Raw genomic sequence first — 23,599 nt, forward strand, 5'->3', positions numbered from 1 at the left:
TGATCCCAGCCTAGGGATGTTCTCTGGGTATAAAAGTTGTGTGTCTACAAGCTCCAGTGATTAAGATCCAGCCCTGTTTCTAGTCACTTCTAGGAGTGAGAGCTAGACCATAGTACTCTGAGCCAAAATGTAACTATATCAGCAAATGTCAGAGATAAACTACACAGGTGGAGGCAGGGGTGGAGACCAGTGGCGGAACTTGCAACCCAGCCTGGTGTTCTGCCACTGGGAAGGGGGGCTCCCGGCCTACCCCCCCTCTTTTTTGCAGTGGCTTTCAAACAATGGCGTCCCTAGGGGGGCCAGATGGGGCCTTGACCCCCCCCAACATTATGCTGTGCCCCACCATGTGCCCCCCCAATTAAAAAAACAAAGGCAATGTCTTTTTGTTTGCATTCGCAGAGGATGCACCACATCTTACTCGGGCCGCCTCTGGAGTAACACAGTCTCTATTGAGAGGGAGAGTGTCCCCAGTCAGCTTCTGCGGGTGATTCCTCCCCCCTCCCTCTGCTCGCTGACACTGCATAATGCGAGCGCTTACACAACCACGGCCACCCGATCTGCTCCTTCCCCTGCATTCTCATTGGCAGGGAGAAGAGCGAGTTGCAGGAAGGACTCCACCAGGACTCTCAGTTACTGAAAAAACAGACTGATTTCTCCCGTCCTTAGGACAGGAGAACCAGCCTGTAAATTCCAAGAGATGCCAGACCAGCGCTGTCAAAAGCAGGGGCAGGACTGCAAGAAGAGGCTGGGGAATCCCACAGTGGCAGAACACCAGGGCCCAGTGGCAAGACAACCTTTGCAACCCTGATAGTTCTCCCACTGCTTTGGACCCTTATATTTTCTTGGTATGCTGGTGACATATATCTCTTGTTTTCTGCCACCCTGGGGGGCCCCAATACAGTAGGAAGGGAGCTGCTCACTGCAGAACATGTGAAAGGGCCCATTGTGGGATCGTAGTAAAGGGCCCCAGGACATATATATATATATATATATATATATATATATATATATATATATATATAATTGCATTTTATAGTTGCCCCCCTAAATATGAAAGCTGGAGACGCCACTGCTTTCAAACTTACCTAATCAGGGGACAGCACCCCCCAAACCCCCCTCCCACCCTTACCCACCACTCCATGAACCGGCTGGCTCCGATACTGGGCATGTTCAGTTCCAGAGCCGGCCAAGCTGGTCAGGTGAATTTGCAAGCGACTGCAAGGAAGAGAAGGTGTGGGCAGGAGAGGGGAAAAGACTTACAGGAGGTAAATGTGTAACAGCTCCAGGACACACAGAGTCTGTGGGGCAGTCAGTCACTCTGGGGGGGGTCACTGATGTAAGGGGAATTGACCCTATAAGGGGGGGCTCTGATATAAGGGTCCCCCTTGTCAGTGTTCTCACTCCCTGCTTACATCAGTGAACCCCTTACCTTAGTGTATTCATTCTGCAGACTCTGGTGCAAAGGGAAAATCTGATATAAGGGGTTCTCTGGTCACCAGAGCTCCCCCCCCCTCACAGAGTTCCCAGCATTCCCCTTTAAATTAGAGTCAGCAGAGTTCAAGGGAAAAATTAGCAGACTCTGAGGTAAAGAGGAACTCTGATGTAAGGGGGACTCTGGAGACCAAAGAACCTCTTACGTCAGAATTTTCCTTTACATCAGGGTCCTCAGAGTTCCCCTTTACATCAGGGTCTGCAGAGTTCCCTCTTGCACTGTAGATCCTGATGTACTGTAAAAGGGAACTCTGATGTAAAGGATACTCTGGGAACACTGGGAACTCTGATATAAGTGGGGACTCTAATGTAAGGGGGAGCTCTGTGGCTTCTGATGTAAGGGGGAACTCTGTAAAGGGCCTCAGGTTTAGTGGGAAGGGCCCTGGGATCGGGTCAGAGCTTCTTGAACTGGGGCCCTGAAGGATCTAGTTACGCCTCTGGAGGAGACCTTCTTTTTATCTGCTGCTGTTATGTAACACCTACAGGTCATGTCCCTCCCTCAGCCTGACATATGACAGTAAAACGAGCTGACGACGGCTGATTAGCTCATCTCTCTATCACTCTTCTTTTTTTTCCAATCAGCATGCTCCTTGTTGCTCCATGAGCACTGTAGCTTCTGCTTCTGCCAGGCAGAGCTCTGCTTTGCAGGGGATTGTAGAAAGCTGAAACCAGGTCCAATTCAGTTACTTAAAAAAATGCATTTAATTATCAATTCATTAATACTGAGCTACATTAATTGGTGTCTCTTATATCTGCCCGAGGTTCAGTTGGTTGTATTTCAGAAACAGGTAAACTCATCCACTTCTAAAAGATAAAATTTGCTACGACAACTTGCACGACCACTACAATTGCTAGAAAATGAGAAACGGACAGAGCGTAGTCTGACTTAATGGAACGCAGTATAACAGACAACATCTCTGGGTGATGGAAAATAAATTGTCAGCAGGACACAGAAGAAGACAAAGGCTGACAGTACAAGCCGCCTGATCCAGTTCTCCGTGTGACTCTATTAGACTATTAGGCAGAGCGGATTGCTTTGGGTACTCCGCTAACACATTCCAGGCAATACAAGGAATGTAGGTTGGCGGTGACAGAAGATCTGTCAATTCCTCCTGCATGACAAGAGACTGAGTCAGCACTCCCATTATGAAAATATGTCAAGGACAAAGTAAATCCCCTGCTTTTGTTCCACTGCTAAGGTGTATTTATTCCAATATTATCTGTATGTGCTGGTGTACGCCTGTTATTTTCACTTTACTGGCTTTCAGAGGACAAACGTGAGATGCTGATAATGACGATAGGATGCCAACACTTACATACTGATAAGATATTTTAGGAATGCTTTATCTCTGTGTAAAGTTATATTTACAGTGTGTCATTCTGTTATTCTTACTACATGGTCCTAAGACTACATGCCCACAGGAGATATGCCCCGGTGCAAATGTTGCAGTTTTTGACAGGTGTGAGCTTCTAGTTGTGGCCGCCAAGCCCCTACACTACTGTAGCCACCCTTTATTTTACTGAGTGTCTAAATTTACTTTTCCTATGTAGTAGTTTACCTGGGGCAATTACCGTATATACTCGAGTATAAGTCGAGTTTTTCAGCACATTTTTTTGTGCTGAAAGTGCCCCCCTCAGCTTATACTCAAGTCAAGCACTTTTCTGCAGCAAAAAATGTCATTTTCTGAACCGATTTGGGGCCCTGTATCTCGGGGCCACTTGGTTCTAGGAACCCCAAATTTGGTGTGCAAACCCAGTGGAACTAGCACCACAACATATCCAAAGCTGCAGAAAAGTGCTTGACATTTTCTGAACCGATTTTGGGGTAAAATTAGGTGCCTCGGCTTATATTCGGGTCGACTTATACTCGAGTATATACAGTACATTCTCATTTAGCTTCTCCCTTTGTTTCAGAATTGCTGCAGCACCCTACTGTCACTACTGGGTGTCACTGGCCCTCAGGGCTATAGATATGGGAGCTGATCGTGTGCTATTGAGCATCTGTGTCCTCTCTGGCTCTCATTAGTACTTTATTTCAGTGGTGCATGCTGGGAAAGGCAATAAAAACTTGGGGTAGTGGTCTGGCGAGCTCTCTCTGCCCCAGGAAAAAACACTACACAGAGCAGGTAATTATAACATGTTGGTTATTTTTATGGGGGAAAAAAAACAAGACTTTAGTATCACTTTAAACTACAGTATATGTAGAGCTAAAGTTATATGCAGCACAGTGGATAGCAATTCCACCTAGCAGCACTAGTGTTGCGAGTTTGAATCCCAACAAAGGCACTACCTGCCTGGAGTTTGCATGTTCTCCCTGTGCCTTTGTGGGTTTCCACTGGGTACTCTAGTTTCCCACACTCCAAAGAGGGCTGGTAGATAATTGGCTCTATTCTAAATTGGCCCTACTATGTGTATGAATGTGAGTTCAACCCTTAGATTGTAAGCTCCTTCAGGGCAGGGACTGATGTGAATGTACAATATACACTCACTGATCACTTTATTAGGTACACCTGTTCAATTGTTTGGTAACACAAATTGCTAATCAGCCAATCACACGGCAGTAACTCAATGCATTTAAGCATCTGGACGTGGTAAAGAAGACTTGCTGAAGTTCAAACGATCAGAATGGGGAAGAAAGTTGATTTAAGTGACTTTGATCTCATCTCTTTATTTATTCTGAGCATGCGTGGCACTTTGTCTGTCGGATTTGTGTACACACGATCAGAATTTCCAACAACGGATTTTGTTGTCGGAAAATTTTATATCCTGCTCTCAAACTTTGTGTGTCGGAAAATCCCATGGAAAATGTGTGATGGAGCCTACACACGGTCGGAATTTCCGACAACAAGGTCCTATCACACATTTTCCGTTGGAAAATCTGACCGTGTGTACTGGGCATTACTCAAGTAATGTAGATATAAATGTAGCGCATAAACGTGGTAAATGTTCTCCACAAGACACCTCAATGGTGAAAATCAAATGTGATAAATACCAAAAGCAAACAAAGGTGTAAGTGACGATAGAGTCCATATGAATGAACTTGGGACACATAAATGTCTCTACAGACATGTGTAAAGAGAATCACTGGCTGTGAAAATGTTCGTGATATAGGTGGAAGCTGGGTGGGTCAACACATGGATGCGACTTCCCTCTAGGATTCCAACAAAGCGAAACAGTAATAAGCTGGACTCTTACCAGATCTTGTGGACTCCCCTGTCGTATGACATGGAGTCATGTAAGCATTTCGCCACTCCAGGCCTGTAGATCGATATCCGGGTCTTCAAGGGTCATAAGTGTCGATTCTCCAGGTTCTCACGGGATCATCAAACGAATCCTTGTGGTGGATATGAACGAAGTTCTGGCGACTGAGATATATGGTGTATAGCAGGGATATGCAATTAGCGGACCTCCAGCTGTTGCAAAACTACAAGTCCCATCATGCCTCTGCCTCTGGGTGTCATGCTTGTGGCTGTGAGAGTCTTGCTATGCCTCATGGGAATTGTAGTTCTGCAACAGCTGGAGGTCCGCTAATTGCTTATCCCTGGTGTATAGCAAGGATGGGCTATATTAATCCTCTCCCAATCACATGTGGAAAGAAAAGAAGAGCTTCTCCATAGTGCAGATAAAACGGTGGTATCTTTTTATTGTGATAAAACAAGATACATAAAAACAAAGTGATCACTGGATAAAAAAATATATGGGGCAACCTAAGAGAAGGTAAAAAAGCCCGACATGTTTCGACCCATAGGTCTTCTACTGGGGCATCACTCAAGTAACCACTCATTACAACCAAGGCATGCAGAATACCATCTCTGAATGCACAAGACATGGAACCTTGAAGCAGATGGGCTACAGCAGCAGAAGACCACACCTGGTGCCACTCCTGTCAGCTAAAAACAGGAAACTGAGGCTACAATTCGCACAGGCTCATGAAAATTGGACAATAGAACATTGGAAAAACGTTGCCTGGTCTGATGAGTCTCAATTTCAGCTGCGACATTCAGATGGTAGTGTCAAAATTTGGCGTAAACAACATGAAAGCATGGATACATCCTGCCTTGTATCAAAGGTTCAGGCTGGTGGTGTAATGGTGTGGGGGATATTTTCTTGGCACACTTTGGACCCCTTAGTACCAATTGAGCATCGTTTAAAGCCACGGCCTACCTGTGTATTGTTGCTGACCATGTCCATTCCTTTATGACTACAATGTACCCATCTTCTGATGGCTCCTTCCAGCAGGATAATGCACCATGTCACAAAGCTCAAATCATCTCACCATTGGTTTCTTGACAGTGAGGTCCCCGTACTCCAATGGCCTCCACACTCACCAGATCTCAGTCCAATACAGCACCTTTGGGATGTGGTGGAATGAGCGTGCATCATGGATGTGCAGCCAACAAACCTGCAGCAACTTCGTGATGCTATCATGTCAATATGGACCAAAATCTCTGAGGAATGTTTCCAACACCTTGTTGAATCTATACCATGAAGAATGAAGGCAGTTCTGAAGGCAAAAGGAGGCCAACCCGGTACTAGAAAGGTGTACCTAATAAAGTGTCCGGTAAGTGGATAGGTGAAACGTAAATTGATGGCGCTATATAAGTACCTGTAATAAATAAATGAAATATGAGGCTGGCACTCCTCTCTCTACATTTAAATGTAAGAGAGGGACATTGAGGCCAATGTATGGTCCTCAGGGACTTTTAACGGTGCTTGAGTCAGGTAATGTATCCAACATATCATAAAATCATATTTTATTAGACAATCTTATAAAAGGAAACAGACATGATCAAAGACAATATACAATATAAAAAAAGGAGAAGGGGGGTGGGGGAAAAAAAAGGTAACCCTTTGATTTACAAATTAATACCACTTTCTCAACATGTTTCGCTTGCATAAGCTTCTTCAGGAGATATATTTGTGATATTAAGGTCAACTATAAGAAATAGAAAGAATATCCATAAATCATACATATACATATCTGCTTATACCTCATGCAATCATAATATTAGAGTATAGACAATATACAAAATAAATCTAGTAATTCGGTCTGCATCTGTGTAAAAAACATTGTATATATAAAAAAAAAAAAAAAAAAAAAAAAAAAAAAAAAGAAAAAAAAGGAAAATTTTTTGCATTATCATCATTCAGCTCAAAGGAGCTTACCTGTATAAAGAAGTCTACAAATCACATGGACATTGTGTAATGGCAAAATACTTCCTCCTTGATTCTCACCTCACTAAGGCGGCATGCAGAGAGAGATAAAAATCTTTGAATATAAGCTCTTCTTTGGAAGAGAGAAAAAAAAAAAAAAAAAAAAAAGGAAGAAAATGAAAAAAAGGTAAGTCTAAGTGGTTTAAATAATTAGCGATGATACTTCTATATGAATATCAAATAAATTCAATCCAGCAATACCTCAATAGAATCAATTCAGGATGAAAAGAAAATTACATCCAAAAGATGGTAGATTGCAAAATTGCTAACCAAAGTAGAAAAATGGTTCTAAAAACGCAGTGGAATAGCAGACGCAGAGGGGGCGGTATACATCCATCCACAGCTGTTGGCTGAGCTGGACCTGGAGGTATTGCTGCAGACTGACCGCAAAAGAACCTAAAAAATGTACATTTGAAGAGATATTGGAATGGTGTCTCTAAGTAACATCGATATTTAAAAGTGCATATTGAATGTAGAAAGCAAAAAAACCTAGACTTACTGATTCGTTGTTGAACTAGAGTGGCCCGTCCGGGAGATATCTCTGCCCCATGTGTCAAACAGGAACTGACAGAGATTGGCGGGGAATGAAGCCCCGCTTTTAAAACCCTCCAGCGTGACGACGTCTGACTCGTCGTCACGCTGCGGACACAAAAGAGACGCTCGCGCATGCGCACACCTCCGCCGCCCGTACATGGAGTCGCATAAATGACGTCAAGTACTGGCAAATAGGTACGCGGCCATCTTTAAAGATCCTAAGTCCTAAATCTGGTAGTACGAAGGCTCGCAAGACTCAAAAGAGAAGAGAGCAGCAATAGAGTTATATTGTAATCGATAAATGCAATTAAGTTGGAAATCACTACACTCATATGGCTACTACGTAACCAAAATTGGGCATTATGTAGAGATGGTCTAAATTTGGAAAGGCCTTCAAACACACTGTCACTGATTAAATGAATTAATCAATAACGTATGCACAGATCAATCTGAGGTATAAAGAAAACCGCCGCGTGAGACGTCTAAAAAAGGGGGCAACCGAGCAATCAAGACATTGATTAGGAAATGAATGATCAGGTACCCGGGGTGCCCGTACATGCCAAATATTATGGAGGGAGAAAACCAAGGAAGAAGCAAGAACTCCTGCCACATTTTAAATCAATAATATTAATATTGATGATTAGGTTAGATAAACCATCAAATAATGTGTATAGTATATAATGCAAAAAAAAAAAAAATTATAAAAAAGGTTTGTAACTCAAGGTGTCATTTAGGCCTGGATGTTTTAGAGCATTGAGAGTAACAATCCATTTGGTTTCACGCTGTAGCAGAATTTTGTCATAATTGCCCCCTCTTTCATTTGGGGGAAAGTGTTCCAAAGCATAAAAGTGCATAAGATGGTCATTAAATTGATGATGGAGGCCCATATGTCGGCTTATAGGGGTCTCCATCCTCTTCTTACACACTAGGGAAACATGGTCTCTAATCCTATGGAAAAAGGGGCGTTTGGTTTTACCCACATAGTATGCGTTGCATTCGCATATCATTATGTAGACAACGCCTATGGACTGACATGTAACCAAGAACTTAGGATTGTATAACTGACCATTAGGAAGGGTAATGTTACGGGATGAAAAAATGTATCTGCAAAAGTCACATTTATGGCAGGGTCTAGTGCCTTTGTTTATAATCTGCGTTGTAGATGGTGGGACATAGTGACTGTGAACCAGATGATCTTTGATTGACCGGGATCTGCGAAAGGTGATCTCAGGGTACTCTTTGAGGTGTTTGGATACCCTAGGATCACCCATCAGCAAATACCAGTGTTTTTGCAGCAACTCACGCATTTGTCGATGCTGACCAGAGAAAGTAGTGATCATTCTAAGGCCAGATGTTGATTTTGATTTTGTAGGCCTATAGATTAGTTGGTGGCGTTGGTTTCTTTTTGCTCTCAGATAGGCTCTTTTTAAACATCTGTTGCTATATCCCCTTGCTTTAAGGCGTTCCCTCAGTGCTCTGGCTTCGGACTCAAAATGAGTGTTTTCGCTACAGTTTCTTCTTAGTCTCAGATACTGTCCGTAGGGGACATTGTCAATAAGTGGTTGGGGATGGGAGCTGGCCGCATGCAGGAGTGAATTTCCTGCAGACGCCTTGCGGAAAAGGGTAGTTCCAATCGATCTGTCTGGATTAATGAAAAGAGTAACATCCAAGAATGTTAAGGTCGTTTGGCTTGCTTCCATGGTAAAAGTTAAATTATAGGGATTAGTTTTTAAGCTCTCAAAAAAGGATGAAAGGTCCTCTCTACTTCCTGTCCAGATTAGGAAAACATCATCAATATATCGTTTCCATACTGATATGTTTTTCGTCAGATATTCCAAATCTTCCCTAAAGAGTAGGTTCTGCTCCCACTCCCCCAGGTACAGGTTCGCATAGGTGGGGGCACATCTGGTCCCCATAGCGACACCCTGCACCTGGAGGTAGTGGGAGCGAGCAAACAGAAAAATGTTATTCATGAGAATAAACCTCAGAAGATCCAAAATAAAACAACCGTATGTCTTGGGTACATCTCCATCACGAGAGATGAAGCCCTCTACAACTGCCACCCCCAGATCATGGGGGATGGAGTTGTAGAGGGCCTCCACGTCCAGAGCGACAAGCCAAGCTCCCTCCGGGATGGTCAGCCCATCCAAAACCCTCAATAATTCACTGGTGTCTTGTAGATAGGATGTCAATCCCTCCACATGTGGTCTAAGAAATTCATCTATTAATTGACTAGCATTTTCCGTAAGGGATCCGTTTCCGGACACGATCGGTCTGCCAGGGGGGTTGTTTATATCCTTATGAACTTTGGGGAGGGCATATAGTGTGGGGATCCGGGGGCAAGGCACATTCAGGAACTCCCATGTAGATTTGGTAATTAGGGCCTTGTTGTATGCAGTACCAATCAACTTTTTGTAACAATGAATCATGTTGGTGACATGTGTCTCTGAGACTTTCCTGTACCAGTCTCGATTTTGTAAGAGACGCAAAATCATTGATTCATATTGTTCAGTTGTCATCACTACTAAATTGCCTCCTTTATCTGATGGTTTAACCACCAGACGAGAGTCCAACTGCAGTGATTTTAAAGCCTGTTTTTGTTTGTTGGTAAGATTGGATCGTTTTGTGCCCTTCCATTTAGTCTTACCGATATCCTCAGTGACTTGATGGACAAAAGCCCATACATTGGCATTACTTTGTGGTGTGGGGAAAGTTCTAGATTTGGGTTTATATTCCTTGGGGATGTAGGGGACGACCGGATAGGAAGTACTAGGCCCATAATCAAGAGACCCATCATGTTCAAGAGTCTGGGCCTCCATCAGATCAATTTCATCTATGTGACCCTCGTTCCAAAGCTCCATAAGCTCTTCCATTGCTCTAATTTCATTCAGTGTGATGTTTTCCACTGTGGATTGAGGAGGTTTTGTGTTGGATTGTACGGATTTATCAAAATTAATGCGAAGCATAAGCTTGCGAGCAAACAAATTGAGATCTTTGATAAGTTCAAAATGATCAACTCTCTGTGTCGGACAGAAGGTCAGCCCTAATTCCAAGACAGAGAGTTGATCATCACTCAAAGGAATAGAAGATAGATTTATTATCTCAAAGTTTTGGCCTGTTTTGAGGGACCCTCCATGGTGGTCTGCTTTTTGGATTCGTGTACCGGTTGTGTGAAGATCGGAGCCGGGCGAAAATCCGTGTGATTGGAATCGTGCGTGTGATTGGTGGGGGGTACTAGAGTGGGGGATAGTGAAGTGCTCAATTGAGTGTTAACTGTAGTGTCCCGATGTGTTGGTGCGTGTGAAGTGTTAATTTTGGCCGTAGTAGCTCTCGTATGAATTGGAGTGCGATTCGTGTTGGGGTGTCTCTTACTTAACCCGGTGGGTGCGTGAGTGTTACCGTCAGTGCGTGTTCTAGAAGATCCAGAGTCCCTGGAAGATGCTGGTGCCTGTGAAGAAATGAAAGAAATGGAAGATGTGTCAGAATCGTTTGCGTCAGAGGGAGCGTCTCCCGAATTTCGCATATTAGCTTTTTGTTTCTTATTTTTTCTGGTTTGGGTCCAGATATAAGCCTGATTGCTATCATATGACACCTTATCTCTCAGGAATTTCTTTTCTTTAGTCTTTAAGATTTCAGTTACGTAGGTCTCTATATGCGTTTTGAGGGTTCCCTCACGGTTAGAAAAGAGGTCATTAGAAACAATCAGGCTATTTTCAGCATATAGTTTTTCTATTTCCCTGTCTAAAGACGCCAATTCTTCATCATAGTAGCCACATAGCAGTTCCATCATTTTCATAGAACATGATTGGAGATTAGTCTCCCAATTTGTTCTAAAAGATGTTTCTAATTTGCTCACAGTGGGAAAAATCTGGATTCTCAATCCCCAAGGGGCAATTTGGTCTTCCAGATATTTGGAGAAATACCATTTATTCCAAAAAACTCTTGCCTTCTTCTCCAGCATTCGCTGGAGACGAAGAAAAAAGCGATCCATAGATAAACCACCTCCTGTGGCATTTTGGGATCTATGGATCTGGTCCATAAAACCCGTGAATGCATTGCCACAGTGGTGAGCCATTATGAAGACCCAGAGAAAACAAACAAATAATCCAAAAAATCAAAACAATCAAAAACAATAATAATTAAATAAACAATTCTAAATTATCAGTCAATATGTTAATGATCAAGAAATTCCTCAAATTCCTAAAAGTGAAAAGGTGGGTAACACCTCGGAATACAATTTACAAAAAAATACGGGAAGAGAGAGGAAAATTCAATAGCACCACATCCCAGAAATTAACTTTAAATGTAAGAGAGGGACATTGAGGCCAATGTATGGTCCTCAGGGACTTTTAACGGTGCTTGAGTCAGGTAATGTATCCAACATATCATAAAATCATATTTTATTAGACAATCTTATAAAAGGAAACAGACATGATCAAAGACAATATACAATATAAAAAAAGGAGAAGGGGGGTGGGGGAAAAAAAAGGTAACCCTTTGATTTACAAATTAATACCACTTTCTCAACATGTTTCGCTTGCATAAGCTTCTTCAGGAGATATATTTGTGATATTAAGGTCAACTATAAGAAATAGAAAGAATATCCATAAATCATACATATACATATCTGCTTATACCTCATGCAATCATAATATTAGAGTATAGACAATATACAAAATAAATCTAGTAATTCGGTCTGCATCTGTGTAAAAAACATTGTATATATAAAAAAAAAAAAAAAGAGCTTATATTCAAAGATTTTTATCTCTCTCTGCATGCCGCCTTAGTGAGGTGAGAATCAAGGAGGAAGTATTTTGCCATTACACAATGTCCATGTGATTTGTAGACTTCTTTATACAGGTAAGCTCCTTTGAGCTGAATGATGATAATGCAGTTCATTTTGAACTTATCAAAGATCTCAATTTGTTTGCTCGCAAGCTTATGCTTCGCATTAATTTTGATAAATCCGTACAATCCAACACAAAACCTCCTCAATCCACAGTGGAAAACATCACACTGAATGAAATTAGAGCAATGGAAGAGCTTATGGAGCTTTGGAACGAGGGTCACATAGATGAAATTGATCTGATGGAGGCCCAGACTCTTGAACATGATGGGTCTCTTGATTATGGGCCTAGTACTTCCTATCCGGTCGTCCCCTACATCCCCAAGGAATATAAACCCAAATCTAGAACTTTCCCCACACCACAAAGTAATGCCAATGTATGGGCTTTTGTCCATCAAGTCACTGAGGATATCGGTAAGACTAAATGGAAGGGCACAAAACGATCCAATCTTACCAACAAACAAAAACAGGCTTTAAAATCACTGCAGTTGGACTCTCGTCTGGTGGTTAAACCATCAGATAAAGGAGGCAATTTAGTAGTGATGACAACTGAACAATATGAATCAATGATTTTGCGTCTCTTACAAAATCAAGACTGGTACAGGAAAGTCTCAGAGACACATGTCACCAACATGATTCATTGTTACAAAAAGTTGATTGGTACTGCATACAACAAGGCCCTAATTACCAAATCTACATGGGAGTTCCTGAATGTGCCTTGCCCCCGGATCCCCACACTATATGCCCTCCCCAAAGTTCATAAGGATATAAACAACCCCCCTGGCAGACCGATCGTGTCCGGAAACGGATCCCTTACGGAAAATGCTAGTCAATTAATAGATGAATTTCTTAGACCACATGTGGAGGGATTGACATCCTATCTACAAGACACCAGTGAATTATTGAGGGTTTTGGATGGGCTGACCATCCTGGAGGGAGCTTGGCTTGTCGCTCTGGACGTGGAGGCCCTCTACAACTCCATCCCCCATGATCTGGGGGTGGCAGTTGTAGAGGGCTTCATCTCTCGTGATGGAGATGTACCCAAGACATACGGTTGTTTTATTTTGGATCTTCTGAGGTTTATTCTCATGAATAACATTTTTCTGTTTGCTCGCTCCCACTACCTCCAGGTGCAGGGTGTCGCTATGGGGACCAGATGTGCCCCCACCTATGCGAACCTGTACCTGGGGGAGTGGGAGCAGAACCTACTCTTTAGGGAAGATTTGGAATATCTGACGAAAAACATATCAGTATGGAAACGATATATTGATGATGTTTTCCTAATCTGGACAGGAAGTAGAGAGGACCTTTCATCCTTTTTTGAGAGCTTAAAAACTAATCCCTATAATTTAACTTTTACCATGGAAGCAAGCCAAACGACCTTAACATTCTTGGATGTTACTCTTTTCATTAATCCAGACAGATCGATTGGAACTACCCTTTTCCGCAAGGCGTCTGCAGGAAATTCACTCCTGCATGCGGCCAGCTCCCATCCCCAACCACTTATTGACAATGTCCCCTACGGACAGTATCTGAGACTAAGAAGAAACTGTAGCGAAAACACTCATTTTGAGTCCGAAGCCAGAGCACTGAGGGAACGCCTTAAAGCAAGGGGATATAGCAACAGATGTTTAAAAAGAGCCTATCTGAGAGCAAAAAGAAACCAACGCCACCAACTAATCTATAGGCCTACAAAATCAAAATCAACATCTGGCCTTAGAATGATCACTACTTTCTCTGGTCAGCATCGACAAAAGCGTGAGTTGCTGCAAAAACACTGGTATTTGCTGATGGGTGATCCTAGGGTATCCAAACACCTCAAAGAGTACCCTGAGATCACCTTTCGCAGATCCCGGTCAATCAAAGATCATCTGGTTCACAGTCACTATGTCCCACCATCTACAACGCAGATTATAAACAAAGGCACTAGACCCTGCCATAAATGTGACTTTTGCAGATACATTTTTTCATCCCGTAACATTACCCTTCCTAATGGTCAGTTATACAATCCTAAGTTCTTGGTTACATGTCAGTCCATAGGCGTTGTCTACATAATGATATGCGAATGCAACGCATACTATGTGGGTAAAACCAAACGCCCCTTTTTCCATAGGATTAGAGACCATGTTTCCCTAGTGTGTAAGAAGAGGATGGAGACCCCTATAAGCCGACATATGGGCCTCCATCATCAATTTAATGACCATCTTATGCACTTTTATGCTTTGGAACACTTTCCCCCAAATGAAAGAGGGGGCAATTATGACAAAATTCTGCTACAGCGTGAAACCAAATGGATTGTTACTCTCAATGCTCTAAAACATCCAGGCCTAAATGACACCTTGAGTTACAAACCTTTTTTATAATTTTTTTTTTTTTTTTTTTTTTTTTGCATTATATACTATACACATTATTTGATGGTTTATCTAACCTAATCATCAATATTAATATTATTGATTTAAAATGTGGCAGGAGTTCTTGCTTCTTCCTTGGTTTTCTCCCTCCATAATATTTGGCATGTACGGGCACCCCGGGTACCTGATCATTCATTTCCTAATCAATGTCTTGATTGCTCGGTTGCCCCCTTTTTTAGACGTCTCACGCGGCGGTTTTCTTTATACCTCAGATTGATCTGTGCATACGTTATTGATTAATTCATTTAATCAGTGACAGTGTGTTTGAAGGCCTTTCCAAATTTAGACCATCTCTACATAATGCCCAATTTTGGTTACGTAGTAGCCATATGAGTGTAGTGATTTCCAACTTAATTGCATTTATCGATTACAATATAACTCTATTGCTGCTCTCTTCTCTTTTGAGTCTTGCGAGCCTTCGTACTACCAGATTTAGGACTTAGGATCTTTAAAGATGGCCGCGTACCTATTTGCCAGTACTTGACGTCATTTATGCGACTCCATGTACGGGCGGCGGAGGTGTGCGCATGCGCGAGCGTCTCTTTTGTGTCCGCAGCGTGACGACGAGTCAGACGTCGTCACGCTGGAGGGTTTTAAAAGCGGGGCTTCATTCCCCGCCAATCTCTGTCAGTTCCTGTTTGACACATGGGGCAGAGATATCTCCCGGACGGGCCACTCTAGTTCAACAACGAATCAGTAAGTCTAGGTTTTTTTGCTTTCTACATTCAATATGCACTTTTAAATATCGATGTTACTTAGAGACACCATTCCAATATCTCTTCAAATGTACATTTTTTAGGTTCTTTTGCGGTCAGTCTGCAGCAATACCTCCAGGTCCAGCTCAGCCAACAGCTGTGGATGGATGTATACCGCCCCCTCTGCGTCTGCTATTCCACTGCGTTTTTAGAACCATTTTTCTACTTTGGTTAGCAATTTTGCAATCTACCATCTTTTGGATGTAATTTTCTTTTCATCCTGAATTGATTCTATTGAGGTATTGCTGGATTGAATTTATTTGATATTCATATAGAAGTATCATCGCTAATTATTTAAACCACTTAGACTTACCTTTTTTTCATTTTCTTCCTTTTTTTTTTTTTTTTCTCTCTTCCAAAGAAGAGCTTATATTCAAAGATTTTTATCTCTCTCTGCATGCCGCCTTAGTGAGGTGAGAATCAAGGAGGAAGTATTTTGCCATTACACAATGTCCATGTGATTTGTAGACTTCTTTATACAGGTAAGCTCCTTTGAGCTGAATGATGATAATGCAAAAAATTTTCCTTTTTTTTTCTTTTTTTTTTTTTTTTTTTTTTTTTTTTTTTATATATACAATGTTTTTTACACAGATGCAGACCGAATTACTAGATTTATTTTGTATATTGTCTATACTCTAATATTATGATTGCATGAGGTATAAGCAGATATGTATATGTATGATTTATGGATATTCTTTCTATTTCTTATAGTTGACCTTAATATCACAAATATATCTCCTGAAGAAGCTTATGCAAGCGAAACATGTTGAGAAAGTGGTATTAATTTGTAAATCAAAGGGTTACCTTTTTTTTTCCCCCACCCCCCTTCTCCTTTTTTTATATTGTATATTGTCTTTGATCATGTCTGTTTCCTTTTATAAGATTGTCTAATAAAATATGATTTTATGATATGTTGGATACATTACCTGACTCAAGCACCGTTAAAAGTCCCTGAGGACCATACATTGGCCTCAATGTCCCTCTCTTACATTTAAAGTTAATTTCTGGGATGTGGTGCTATTGAATTTTCCTCTCTCTTCCCGTATTTTTTTGTAAATCCTCTCTCTACATGTCTAGATAATTCTATTACTAGCATTATGAGTAGTTGTCAAGTTGCCCAAGTAATCCAGAATCCTGAAGTGTGTCAATGTTTCTTCTTTGATGTTTGTTCATGACTGTACAACTTCACAATAAATCTTACGGTCAAGCAAGACAAACAAGGAAATTAAGCTGTTTCACTTTACTAGAATTTTGTTAAATACACCAGGATCAGGCAAGTTCTGAAAGCCGTGGTTCTTGAAGCTTGGATTTTATAAAGCCGACTCCCATGTGGCAGGAAAATCTCTCTTGTCTTAAAGTCAGAAACTCTATGAAAGCAGAGTTCGTCTTCTAAGCATTAATGAATGATGTATTCACACACTTCTTCCAGAAAACAAACTGTAAGGATTTACAGACATTGATACATCTTCTTGTCTTTTCTATGTTCCTCATTATTATATCTGACAGAACTTTGATATTGACTGGATGGCATCTTGTTCTAAACTCTTCTTGCTTTCATGTGAAGCCCCACAGTAGGGGGAATCCACTTAATTATGCAATTTAATAATATTGGAAACTCTGCACAGAGCCAGGACTGTATTTATCATGCTGTGCTATGCTGCTGCATGCATGAATATATTCTCTATCATACTGGTTCCACCGTCTGTCCTCTTACATGTAACATGATTATAATTAAAACTTGAAACCAAGATTTATACAGAGCTCTTACGATTTGATTTTACATAAAGTGTTAGTAAAGTCAAAAGTTTAACTTTTCCCTACAGGTTTGACTATAAAAAGTCTTCCTTGTATGTGCCTTTAAAATGGCTTGAGGGAAAAAAAGTTTTTGATCCCCTGTTGATTTTGTATGTTTGCCCACTGACAAAGAAATGATCAGTCTATAATATTAATGGTAGGTTTATTTCAACAGTGAGAGACAGGATAACAACAAAACAATCCATAAAAACGCATTTCAAAAAAGCTATAAATTGATTTGCATTTTAATGAGTGAAATAAGTATTTGACCGCTTTGCAAAACATGACTTAGTACTTGGTGGCAAAACCCTTGTTGGCAATCACAGAGGTCAGACATTTTATTGTAGTTGGCCACCAGGTTTGCACACATCTCAGGAGGGATTTTGTCCCACTCCTCTTTGCAGATCCTCTCCAAGTCATTAAAGTTTCGAGGCTGATGTTTGGTAACCCGAACCCTCAGCTCCCTCCACGTGTTTTCTATGGAGACTGGCTAGGGCACTCCAGGACATTAATGTGCTTCTTCCTGAGCCACTCCTTTGTTGCCTTGGCCGTGTGTTTTGTGTCATTGGCATGCTGGAATACCCATCCACGACCCATTTTCAATGCCCTGGCTGAGGGAAGGAGGTTCTCACACAAGATTTGGCGGTACATGACCCGTCTATCGTCTCTTTGATGTGATGAAGTCACCTTAACAGAAAAACACCCCCAAAGCATAATGTTTCCACCCCTATGTTTGATGGTGGGCATGGTGTTCTTGGGGTCATAGGCAGCATTCCTCCAAACATGACGAGTTGGGTTGATGCCAACGAGCTTGATTTTGGTCTCATCTGACCACAACTCTTTCACCCAGTTCTCCTTTGAATCATTCAGATGTTCATTAGCAAACTTCAGACGGGCCTGTACATGTGCTTTCTTGAGCAGGGGGACCTTGTGGGCACTGCAGGATTTCAGTCCTTCACAGCGTAGTGTGTTATCAATTGTTCTCTTGGTGGATATGGTCAAAGCTGTCTTGAGATCATTGACAAGATTCTCCCGTGTAGTTCTGGGCTGATTCCCCATCATTCTCCTAGCATTATAACTCCATGAGGTGAGATCTTGCATGGAGCCCCAGACCGAGGGAGATTGAGAGCTATTTTGTGTTTCTTCTGCAGCCATGCCCCCATTGGGGTCGCTGAATGTAGTGGTTCACCTGTCACCCTGCCCAGCGAGACATCCATCTCTCAGTCACTCAGAGACATAGACCAGTCCATAGCTTTGTTTCTGTTTTTTTATTTGAGGGGATTTAAACTTGGATGGGACTTTGGGAATTATGGGATGCCCAAGAATTTTCAGTGCAAACTTGCTTGGGACTCCTATATACACTCTAGTATAGGGTGACCACATTTCCAAACTGCCATTCAGGGACATCCCCCCCGCCGCCCCCGCGCCCACCCAAAAAAGATGGGTTTTGATACTTTTTTTGCCAATTTTTGGAAATGACAATGGTCCCAAAAATGTGTCAAAATTGTTCGATGTGTTCGCCATAATGTCGCAGGCCCGATAAAAAACGCAGATCGCCGCCATTACTAGTAAAAAATAAATAAATAAAAATGCTTTACAGACGCTACAGCGCCTGTAAAGAGCTGCTCCTGTCTCTCCAGTGTGAAAGCCCGAGTGCTTTAACACTGGAGCGGTACACTTGCAGGACGTTAAAAAAACTCCTGCAAGCTGCATCTTTGGAGCGGTGAAGGAGCGGTGTATACACCGCTCCAAAACCGCTCCTGTCCATTGATCTGAATGGCCACCGATGCGGAACCGCTGGCAAAGCGGTGCTCTGCGGCGCTTTGCGGGTCGTTTTAACCCTTTTTTTGGCCGCTAGCGGGGGTTAAAACCGCCCCGCTGGCGGCCGAATAGCGTCACTAAAACGACGGTAAAGCGGCGCTAAAAACAGCGCCGTTTTACTGCCAGTGCCCCAGTGTGAAAGGACTCTTATATATACACACAACACAACGATTTTTTTAAACCTTGTTAAACATTGTTAAAAGCAATACATGATTGCATTGCAAGCATGCATGTTCTCATAGAATAGTGTAGATGTGTAATAGTGTAGTGTAGAGTAGTACAAACCTGGAAGTTTGGCTGGGGGGCCCCCCTCAGGGACTCAGTCATGTGGCTCGGGTGACGGTCGCGGCCCTCGTGGGTTTGAGGAGGCTCAGGAGAAAAGTCGGGCTGCTGGCAAACAGTGGCAATGTGCTGCAGGCAGAAGGGAGTCGGCCCCCGGGACTGGCACTGGGCACAGGCTGCCATGGATCCTGGCTTACCAGCAGTGCCACTGCCAGCACTGCAGATTGCCGCTGGACTGGAGTCAGGAGGAGGAGGAGACTGTAACACTCTCTGCCCTGGACTCTGAGTCTGGCTGCTCTCTCTGCTGCTGTGGTGCGGCCAGAGGCGGAGAAGGAGAGGAGGTGGGTGGACCCGGAGCGCTGCGCAGGGCAACTCTGGGTAAGGTGGCCTCGCTCAGCCGACTTCACTGGTTGCTAGATGCGAGGCGGGGCGGCCCTAGCAACCAGTTCGGCACTTTGGCAATGTTATCTCAGGGTGGCTGACAGCTGGCTGTGTCTCCTTATTTCATTCCGGGACACTGTATTGTCCCGGAATGAAGGTGCCCGGGACACGGGACACAAATTTGGATTAAGGGACAATCCCGGGCAATCCGGGACACGTGGGCACCCTACTCTAGTATATACTTCCCAAACTTCTCTCCAGCATAAACACTTGCTGCACACGTTCCTCCTCCAGGATGTCATTTGCTGCAAACTGTTACTCCACCAGCACTTCCCTTGCTGCAGACTGTTACTCCTCCAGACTAGCTAGCACCGCATGGGTAGGCCTGACACTGCTTCAGCCAGACCTCAGTGAATTTCCTTTTGCTGGCAGGGACCTCGGGCCCCTGTGGTGTAGAAATAGTTCAGGTGCTAGCTATACTCTATTCAGCTACCACTCCCAGATAGCTCTCTTCAGGTTCTGCCAGCCAGCCTGGCTGCAATGACCTCTCTCCACTGCCCTTTCCACAGTCTCCTCTCCTCTGGTTCTGCACCCATCTCAAACTGCAATCTCCCAGTTCTCTCAGGCATGCTTCACCCGTCCTCCCGACTGTGCTCACTCACCAGCGATCCTGGCTGTGACCAGTATTCCTCTTGGAGACTCTTAGAAGTGTGTTCTCCAGCTGTCCTCTACTTGCTCTCTCATGTGCCTCTCTTTCCAGGATCTTGTCTCTCCTCCTGGATGCACCCCCCCCCCATCCCCCAGACTGGCGAGCTTCCCATGGTCCCCGACAGCCTCCACACTCTCTCACGCCAGCTCTTCCACCCGACAACTCCCCCCAGCTGTGCTCACCCAAGTAATTTAAGGAGGCCCGCCCCCTGCCAATCCAAGTTGGAGATTGGTCAAGGCTCCTTAAGATACCCCAGGCAGCCCCACCTCTCTTCCCCTCCTCTCCTAGCACTTTCTAGAAGGAAGAGGGAGGTGACAGTCAAGTGATACGGCCTGTGAGTCACCAGCTGCTACCCTGATCCACTCCCAGTCCAGAATGAAAACAAACAGGCCTAGCAACCAGCTAGGCCTGCCTAAATGTACCTACTCTGCCAACAAAAATCCTCACTCTAGCACCTACCTAACTAGAGGGTGCTACACTTCCATTTGCGAATAATCACACCAACTGCTGTCACCCTCTCACCAAGCTGCTTGGCGATGGTCTTGTAGCCCATTCCAGCCTTGTGTAGGTCTAGAATCTTGTCCCTGAGAGACTGAAATCTGATTGCTTTTGTGGACAGGTGTCTTTTATACAGGTAAAAAGCTGAGATTAGGAGCACTCCCTTTAAGGGAGTGCTCCTAATCTCAGCTCGTTACCTGTATAGAAGACACCTGGGAGCCAGAAACCTTACTGAGTGATGGGGGATCAAATACTTATTTTACTCATTAAAATGCAAATAAATTGATAACTTTTTTGAAATGGGTTCTTCTGGATATTTTCATTGTTATTCTGTCTCTTACTGTTAAAATAAACCTACCATTAAAATTATAGACTGATCATTTCTTTGTCAGTGGGTAAACATACAAAATCAGCAGGGGATCAAATACTTTTTTCAATCACTGTAGGTCTTTTCATGTGGAAAAGGAGGAACAGTGCTCAGTCAGTGACTGAGGAGAGAATATCTTATGCCGCGTACACACGGTCGGACTTTTCGTCTACAAAAGTCCGACAGCCTGTCCGACAGACTTCCGGCGGACTTTCGGCGGACTTGCAGCAGACTTTCTAACGAACGGACTTGCCTACACACGACCACACAAAAGTCTGACGGATTCGTACGTGATGACGTACACCGGACTAAAATAAGGAAGTTCATAGCCAGTAGCCAATAGCTGCCCTAGCATGGGTTTTTGTCCGTCGGACTAGCACACAGATGAGCGGATTTCGGGGTCCGTCGTAGTTACGACGTAAAGATTTGAAGCATGTTTCTAATCTAAAGTCCGTCGGATTTGAGGCTAAAAAAGTCCGTTGAAAGTCCGGAGAAGCCCACACACGATCGGATTACCAGCCAGCTTTAGTCCGTCAGCGTCCGTTGGACTTTTGTAGACGAAAAGTCCGACCGTGTGTACGCGGCATTAGCTTCGATTTTATGCTTGTCTGAAGAGTGAGGGGGTTATTTATGAAAGGCAAATCTACTTTGCACTGAAAGTGCACTTGGAGGTGCAGTCGCATTAAATCTAAGGGGTAGATCTGAAATGAGTGGAAGCTCTGCTGATTTTATCTTCCAATCATGTGCAAGCTAAAACGCTGTTTTTATCTTTGCCTTTAGTAAATAACCCCCATAGTGTCTGTCATTTATGTAAGTCAGCTTTTTCAATCTAGTAAAAGCAATCAGTGAACTAACGATACAATCCAGCAACCTCTGCAACTGTGCGAAGGTAAAAACAAAAAATCAACTCAATTGCCCATCATGTAGGTGTACCAGTCTGTAACATGCTGTGTCTGATGTTTTCTCTTGCAGTATAATCTATGAGGTGACCGGGATGTGGCTATTTGGAAAGCAGTTCTGTAAAGTCTGGATCTCATTTGACGTCATGTTCTGTACAGCGTCGATCGTCACCCTTTGCTTCATCAGTCTGGACAGATACTGTTCGGTGGTCACTCCCTACCATTATTCCAAGAGGATGTCACGTCGCAGGTTAGTGCTTTCTTTTAACCACTTCAGCCCCGGACCATTTGGCTGGCCAAAGGCCAGAGCACTTTTTGCGATTCGGCACTGCGTCGCTTTAACTGACAATTGCGCGGTCGTGCGACGTGGCTCCCAAACAAAATAGATGTCCTTTTTTCCTCACAAATAGAGCTTTCTTTTGGTTGTATTTGATCACCTCTGCGGTTTTTATTTTTTGGGCTATAAACAAAAAAATTGCGAAAATTTTGAAAAAAAAAAAACAAATCATTTTTTACTTTTTGCTATAATAAATATCCCCAAAAAATATATAAAAAAACATTTTTTTTCCTCAGTTTAGGCCGATCCGTATTCTTCTACATATTTTTGGTAAAAAAAAAATCGCAATAAGCGTATATTGATTGGTTTGCACAAAAGTTATAGCGTCTACAAAATAGGGGATAGTTTTATGGCATTTTTATTAATATTTTTTTTTTTTACTAGTAATGGCGGCGATCAGCGATTTCTATCCTGACTGCGACATTATGGCGGACACTTCGGACAATTTTGACACATTTTTGGGACCACTGCCATTAATACAGCGATCAGTGCGATTAAAAATGCATTGATTACTATAAAAATGTCACTGGCAGTGTAGGGGTTAACATTAGGGGGCAATGAAGGGGTTAATGTGTGTCCTAGTTTGTGTTCTAACTGAAGGGGGATGTGGACTTTGCAGGGAAATTAACAGATCCTCTGTTCATACTTTGTATGAACAGAGGATCTGTCAGTTCTCCCCTCAGAGAACCTGAAACTGTGTGTTTACACACACAGTTCCGGGTTTTCCGTGTGCCCCGAGTGATCGCGGGAGCCCAGCGGTGATCAAGACCGCCGAGCACTCGCATCGGCTCAGGGGGCGAGTGGCGGGGCACCCGCGCCCCCTAGTGGCTGTCAGTGGTACCGACGTACCATTACGGCGATTCGCGCAGCTGAGCCATGTTGCCGCAGTATTACTGCGGTGGCTGGTCGGCATGCGGTTAAAGTTCAAAGTGGAATGCCAACAGACCAGACAAATACAAAACTGTATATTATTTAGCTGAACTGCCAGAAAATGTGTATATCTGCTTTGTCATCGCTGTTATTTCACAAACCCTGCAGAGCTAGGAAAGTGACACCGCTCATCAGGCTCTGCAGCTTTCATTCACATATCCCTGCATCCAGTCCGGAGGAGAAGCATCTCACTACTGAGATACTCATTGTGCTCTTCCCTCCTAAAAGTTTCCTAAAAAAAAGAACCTTATTTTCCAGGCCGCATCGTTTGCAGGGTCTTTTTTTTTTTTTTTTTTAAGGTGCAGTGTTTGGTTCCTTTATTTGTGGATT

The 23,599-nt window shown here is 43.1% G+C and overlaps 1 protein-coding gene across 1 annotated transcript in view; it reads left to right on the forward strand.

Moving 5' to 3' along the window:
• Positions 1 to 23,599, forward strand: part of LOC141119514 (histamine H2 receptor-like) — a 226,095-nt gene that overhangs the window by 162,839 nt on the left and 39,657 nt on the right. The window contains exon 3 of the mRNA XM_073610993.1: positions 22,076 to 22,252. Within this exon, the coding sequence (XP_073467094.1) occupies positions 22,076 to 22,252 (177 nt within the window). The remainder of the gene's footprint in view (positions 1 to 22,075; positions 22,253 to 23,599) is intronic.

The sequence above is a fragment of the Aquarana catesbeiana genome, linkage group LG01, assembly GCF_042186555.1.
Source record: "Aquarana catesbeiana isolate 2022-GZ linkage group LG01, ASM4218655v1, whole genome shotgun sequence".
In the NCBI taxonomy this organism is placed as follows: Eukaryota; Metazoa; Chordata; class Amphibia; order Anura; family Ranidae; genus Aquarana; species Aquarana catesbeiana.